This window comes from Eufriesea mexicana, unplaced genomic scaffold, assembly GCF_001483705.2.
Source record: "Eufriesea mexicana isolate 0111107269 unplaced genomic scaffold, ASM148370v2 scaffold4744748195, whole genome shotgun sequence".
In the NCBI taxonomy this organism is placed as follows: Eukaryota; Metazoa; Arthropoda; class Insecta; order Hymenoptera; family Apidae; genus Eufriesea; species Eufriesea mexicana.
Window position 1 is genome coordinate 27,175 of NW_016907918.1, and position 6,854 is coordinate 34,028.

The 6,854-nt window shown below is 42.5% G+C and overlaps 1 protein-coding gene across 1 annotated transcript in view; it reads left to right on the plus strand.

The window, feature by feature from the left end:
• LOC108545464 (protein turtle) overlaps window positions 1–6,344 on the plus strand; it is a 14,010-nt gene extending 7,666 nt beyond the window's left edge. Inside the window, exons 6-10 of the mRNA XM_017897096.1 lie at window positions 72–365; window positions 3,983–4,291; window positions 5,108–5,434; window positions 5,602–5,792; window positions 6,072–6,344. Coding sequence (XP_017752585.1) covers window positions 72–365; window positions 3,983–4,291; window positions 5,108–5,434; window positions 5,602–5,792; window positions 6,072–6,344 — 1,394 coding nt within the window. The remainder of the gene's footprint in view (window positions 1–71; window positions 366–3,982; window positions 4,292–5,107; window positions 5,435–5,601; window positions 5,793–6,071) is intronic.
• The last annotated feature ends 510 nt before the right edge of the window (window positions 6,345–6,854 follow it).

The window sequence follows — 6,854 nt, forward strand, 5'->3', positions numbered from 1 at the left end:
CTTCCGATCCTCTTCGAGCTCACCAGCTAACGTTCTCGTAAAGCTGATGCGATTCAAATGGCAAATTCCAGACGCACCCACCTGCAAACCAAATCAGACAAAGGTGCACGGCGTGGCGAAACAAGAAAAGGCAAACATATCTTGCCAAGTGGACGCGAACCCGCCTGAGGTTCAATTCCGCTGGACCTTCAACAATTCCGCCGAGAGTATCGACGTGGCCGCCGGTCATATCGCCAGGGCAGGCACATCCTCCATCGTCTCATACACACCCATGACCGAATTGGATTACGGCACGTTGCTCTGCTGGGCCACCAATCGAATTGGACATCAACAAGTGCCCTGCGTCTATCACATCATACCGGCCGGTGAGGTATCTTTATGTGGTAATTCGATCATGGAAATTCCTGTCGACCACGAAACTCGATATTCGAATAACGTAACGCGGGCTTCCGATATTTTCTTCCTAACGATACGACTAATCGGGATTCCAGACGAATTAGATACTGTACTATACTATACTATACTATACTAATACTGACCAGGAGTTTCTTTGAGTATCGTGGCTAGCTTTCTTCTTTCAATATTAAAGGTACTTATAACGATGGAGGATCGCAAAATTTCGTAACACTAAATGTAACACAGGTGAGAAGATAATATTCTCGATTTCCTTGAAAATTGTGTCATTCGTGTTTCAATTGTCAATAGACAAGTATCAATGGAGCATTGTCAAGAAAACAATAACTGTGATATACCTGCAAAAGCTATGAAAAATTCCTCTACCCGAGATTCGACATAAATTAAGAAATATTGCCCACAAATTCCTCTGAACATCCTGATCTTAATGGAAGATCGTTCATTCTGAAATTAAAGCCATATATAATACACTAAATATAACACAGGAGAGAAGATAATATTCTCGATTTCCTTGAAGATTGTGTCATTCGTGTTTCAATTGTCAATAGACAAGTATCAATGGAGCATTGTCAAGAAAACAATAACTGTGATATACCTGCAAAAGCTATGAAAAATTCCTCTACTCGAGATTCGACATAAATTAAAAAATATTGCCCACAAATTCCTCTGAACATCCTGATCTTAATGGAAGATCGTTCTTTCTGAAATTAAAGCCATAGATAATAGCGGAGGATTACATAAGGCACCGTAACTGCGAGAGAATTCCATGTCGCATGAATAATGAATCGCGTTGCTTAACTCGTAAATGCCAAGCGTGTCGAAAGACGCATCGGGGAATGCAAATTGCTTAAAATATTGCTGTCGGATTAGCCCGTTCCATTCTACTCGGCTGGCCGTGCGCGGACCCGTTTCACTGGCCGATACGATACCGTCTTGAACTACTTGCTGGATCAGATACCGGTGGCGGTCTATTCGTCTGGCCAGATAGCGTCCGATTTCACTTGTCACAGGCCAGTCGTCGTTCCACTGCTGCTCAGCTGATAACTACCATCAATTCTCCTTAAGCCTCGACCATCGCGATCTTTCGACCAAGGCATTAATATAAACCGCGAGCGTTGACCGTCCAAATCGCTTCTCTCCAAGCATGGAACTATACGTTCGAGTTACATGGTTCGCGGGTGTGGGAAAAGTTTGTGGGCTGAAAAGGGACGGACAAAACCGGCGCGAGAGGGGGATTGAGGGGGAGAAATGAAACGTTCGCGGTCAGTGGTAATTACAAAAAAAATCCTCTCCAGCGCTATGCTGACTTTTCAAAAGCGACAATCCCACCGTGAAAAATCGAGGAGTTCCGGGATTAAAACGGAAGTTCGTTATCACGTATGTGTATGTATAGGAATCCGTGCATGAATTTCCCTTTTTTCTTCTATTTCCCCCCCCCCCCCTTTTTTTTTAAGCGACAGTGGCCATCGAACTACTGAAGTGATCCAATTGTCGCGCGACAAAAAGGATGGCCACCCGAATGTGGCGTCGAAAAAGCGAAAAACGCGCGTTGAACGAAGTTTCGAATCTTCATTAACCATGCATCGCCAAACAAGCAAGGTATCGGTCATGATTTTGCCGCGCGAAAGAGTAAAATTTTACTTGGAAATCTTCGAACCTATCTACAGAAACCAGCGCGCATTTTACCCAAGTGCAGTAACTTCGATATTCAAAGGGAAACTTGGTCACTTTTCGACAGTGGTAAGCTGCCGCACGGAGAGGACAGACGAGAGAGCTATTTCGAGGAATTAAAAGCAAAAGGACCAAATAGAGTATCGCGCCGCGTGATTACAGCAAGTTGTTGTTTTTGGTAACCACGAATACCAGCCAACTTCCCGGTTTCCCTTTGATGCCATTTTTGTCCGCTTTTCAACCATCTCGCCGCGCATTTCCCATCTTCTTCATTTTGCCCGCTAATTATTCTTTACGAGCAGCAAAATACCACGGACTCGCGGCCAAAGTTAACCATTTAATATTTGCATGAAATCCCTGTGCTATTCATAATCGCGCGACAATTTGCCGCTCAAGACGAAGCTGCAATCGAATTACCGAGCACCTTTTAAACACAAGCGATTCAATTCCGACGGGAATCTCGTGATTCGCTGTAAGATTCCTCGACAATTCCCTCTGCCTTTGGAAATATCGAACGGTGTTTCCGCAATGCTGCCGAGTTACAAAAACATTTATATTACCCATGAATTTTAACGGAACGCTAAAACGAAGCACGATAGCCGGAAGCCCTAGTAAATAAGTTTAAACAAAAGCCGCCTCGCTGCTTGTTTACATTGCCATAAGGAAAACGCGTTTCTAGTTGCAGACGGAACATAAAGTGCTGCACTCTTTGTCAATCTAATATCTCCCAACGAAATTATTCTTTACTATAGCATCGCTATGCGAACGTCCCTTCCTCTCCGCTTTTTTCTTCGCTCCCCTTTCTTTTTTTTCATATTTTTAATTACTCTCCATTAAAGTACACTGTGTCTACCCATTGCTTCGCTCCATTCACCGATATTAAGCATTTTTAATGCAATGGCTTCCTATTACACCGATAGAACCAACTAAAATCAATTTCGCCTTCCACGTCCTTTCTCTCCTGTTCATTAATTTTCCTATGTAGGCTTAAAAATATTCGAGAAATATTAATAATAGTAACTTTTAACCCGAACAATAATCCTTATCGTGGATCTAATAGTATAGCAGAAGCATTGATATAAGAAGCGGCAAATTATAAATTGCAAACGTGTAAATGCGATCAGCACAGAGTACATCGAAGTTCCGTTAACTCCGCCACTGCCTTATCGGTAATCTACCCCCGATCATGAAACGTGCGAACGTGTCGCGAATTCCACACGAGCCTTTGCGTATTGTCGTCCTTTAAAGCGACACTGACGCGTTTCGCTATAAAACTAGAGTGGTTCGTGTTTCCTAGGCGAGGTAAAGGACGCACGAAAGATCGTCGCGGAGTTACAAAAACAGGCAAGTTACTTGTGTTACTTGTGTTTCGTCGTTCAAAGAGATTTCTAAGCCTCGATCATGTTCGGCGCGGCACTTGATCCGTTTCATGTAGGACAAAGTGAAACTCACGTATCCCGAAGTTATCGTAAAGGACTTTACGACACACGCTCGTGATTTCCGCTCAATCCGGCTCGGTATTTTCGTTTCAACCCAGAAGATTTAAATCTGGGCTACGTACAAAAACAGACGAGCCTTCGTCCTTAATTTTTTAAATCCTCCAGCACAGAATTAATTTCGCTGCGCCTCAAACTCTCTTCCTTTCAGTCCCTCCATTCCTACTCTCATGACAAATCTTTTAAATCGCTGAATTTCTTCCATGGAAATTCCGTGACTAAATAACATCTTAGAAAGCCAACAAAGCTGAATTAAAGGTGAGATCCAGTGAAAGCCATCTTTGTGTATCCTCATCAGTCATTGGAAGTAACATCACCTGTGTGATGATGGTGATAAATATAAGGAATTCTAGAGACGTACTAGACATAGCATAAAAGAGTATATTACCTGTTTGTACCAGGTCGACCAGATATGGTTCACAACTGCACCACTTCGAACACCTCGACGAATTCGTTCTCAGTGAGATGCGCGGAGGGATTCAATGGTGGTCTGCCGCAGTCCTTTCTTCTCGAAGTAAGGGAGAGCAACAGCCAGGAATTGCGTGCTAATCTGACATCGACGGTGCCGCGTTTCAGCGTTACTCACCTGGAATCCGGCGCACTTTACCAGGCCTGCATATATGCATACAACGATAAAGGACGTAGCGAGGCGATGGTAGTGCAGGCTGGAACCCTCAGGCTGCCTGAAAAACAATTAACGTCTGAGTCAGGTAAGCAAACTATGCGTGTACATGATATTATTATTTTTATACCTTTTATGTTATAAATTCTTATTTTTAGAAACTTGTCAATATTTATCGTATCCCTGTGTGATCTCTGATCTAGTCTTTCCCTTCCTCTGTTGATGACTATCGTATACATTAGGGTAGTCTTCGTCGTCAAACTCTCATTTCTTTAGATCTGTAAGAAGATACATAATTTATTATGATAGACAGCCTCATTTACATTTTATTTGGACTTTGGAGGATGTTTCCTGATACTTTGAATACTTGCGGATTTACATAAAGTCCCTATAATTCCAAGTAAAATAACTGTTCATCTTTTATCCAATTAAAAAGAAAAATTCGGGATATTATTTTTTTATGGCTTGCAAGCATTATGAGGAAAAGCATAAAAATCTCGGCCAAAAATTATGCAATGGCCTAGAGCCATAAAACTCAACTACCCTCGTACGCACGAATAAATGGGTCAATTTGTGAAACGACTTTGAACCAATCTCATTGGACAATAGGACAGAACGAGGGGGATAAATTTCAATTCGCAGTCGTGACGAAATCTTTGTGCGGGAAATAATTCATCTGTCATGGTGGTAAATTATTTCATTGTCCTGTGGAATTGGTTTTTTCGCGTAACTGCGAGGATAACTTCGCATTCGTTTCAATTAATCGTCATTGTCGCTTTTGCACAGAATTGAGAAAATAAAAATTATAAAGAAATATCGATAATAAGTTTCTATCGTAAAGTCCAATTTAAACTTCACCAGCAATCAAAGAGGCAAGAAATCGCATTTCTCGTTCCCGTTTTAGAGAGACCAAGACAGAACATCAGACTAATGCCGATGCTGAGCGTTATGATCGGTGTGGTGACCGCTCTGATCATCGTTGCGGTGATAGTGATGATCGTGCTCAGAATTCAGCACACGCAGGTGGACGAGCAGAGCAAGTCTCAAATGGAGGATCACAGCAAACAAACGAAAACGATCCCCATCCAACGGGAGCTGAGGTTTCGCGAGGGAAGCAGTCTGCTCACGGATGAAAAACATCCTAGCAGTCCATTCAGGAAGTTAGAGAGCAGCGGTGACATAAGCGAAAATGACGAGAAGAATCCGGACATCATACCTCAGCAAATCACTGGTTCGTGTGGTTCTTCTTTAGCGAATGATTCAATCAGAATAATTGCGTATAAGTCGACTAAGTATCAATATGATATTTATAAGAGATTAATTGTCAAAATAGATTAATTATCTAATGTTTCATCCAAGTTTGATAATTATAAAATAATCTGTGCATTTTGTACACAGGCGACGAACCGTCCGAGTACCTGAGGAAGAGGCGACTCGTGTCGACGATCGAAACGTCGCCATCGAGAAGTTTGCTAGAGCATTCGACGGTCACTTCCGTCAGTGGTCACGGCAGTTATGTTGGCTACTGCACCATTCGCAACGGCATGCCGTTGCACGAGTTCTCGAATCTGACGACGAAACATAAAAGCGTAAGTTCAATTTGCACTAATGCGTCCTCCGATTATCTGCCATTACGTGTTCATCTCTGCTGCAACCTGATTCTAACTAGTCCATCGTGAAACTAAGTTTCTCCCAGGCATTCTAACTCTTTCCTATCTAAACGCTTATGCAATCCTCGTGTGTAAACATCGACGTAATACAACTAAACGATAACAAGGTGAAACGACTATAGCTCCATACATTCTAAATTACATTTTCTATATGAAATATTCAAAGAGCATTGATTGTCATCCATCTGTAAACTTTAGTTTCAGCCTATAGTGGGCGACGACTATCAAAGTGGCATTTGCACACTGCCGAGACAACACTGGCCAAACCAAAGCGTTCAATCGATGTCCATGACGATGAGTCCACCGATGCTGTATACCGGCCTCGGTGTCGTCAGCAGGACTTGTCCCAGCGGTACTCTTCTGACCAAGGATGTCGAGGCGAGGATTCCCGCGCAATGTTGCATACAATCGCAGAAAGATGGGAAGATAAGCACACCGATTGTGATGGCTAAAAGAGAGAGCTCTGTGTGACACTTTTGTCGCTCGCAGACCAGCTACATGTGAAGAAGCATCGCTGGACGTGTTGTTCCTCGAGTCGCGTATCAGTGCTGACACTTTGCTGGTAACAAGTACACGCGTTACGACTGAAGCCTCGTTGGAATGTAATGATGGATAATAAAAAGTTGTTTCGTGGAACGTGTTTTTGTTGCAGTAACGGGAACCGTGAGATTCTTGGTGGGATTCTTGGTAATCCTTCGATTGGTTGCAATTACAGAGAGCAAATCCTTTTGACGATTCTAGCGTTGTTAATCTTTCTCCTCCTGCTATCGTGTAATCTAAAATAAAAGATGATTAGAATAAAAATCGTGTAAGAAGAAATATGACGGAAGTTATAAACTAAATGGTGGAGAGAATTACGTGACCTTGAAAATATCAAAAGAATTGCTACCTATTATAACAGGGTACCACGAAGATCGCTATCTCGAGAGACAGGTCGGATAGATCGCGGTAATCTTCCTCGTCGATTAATAGGCGATCGAA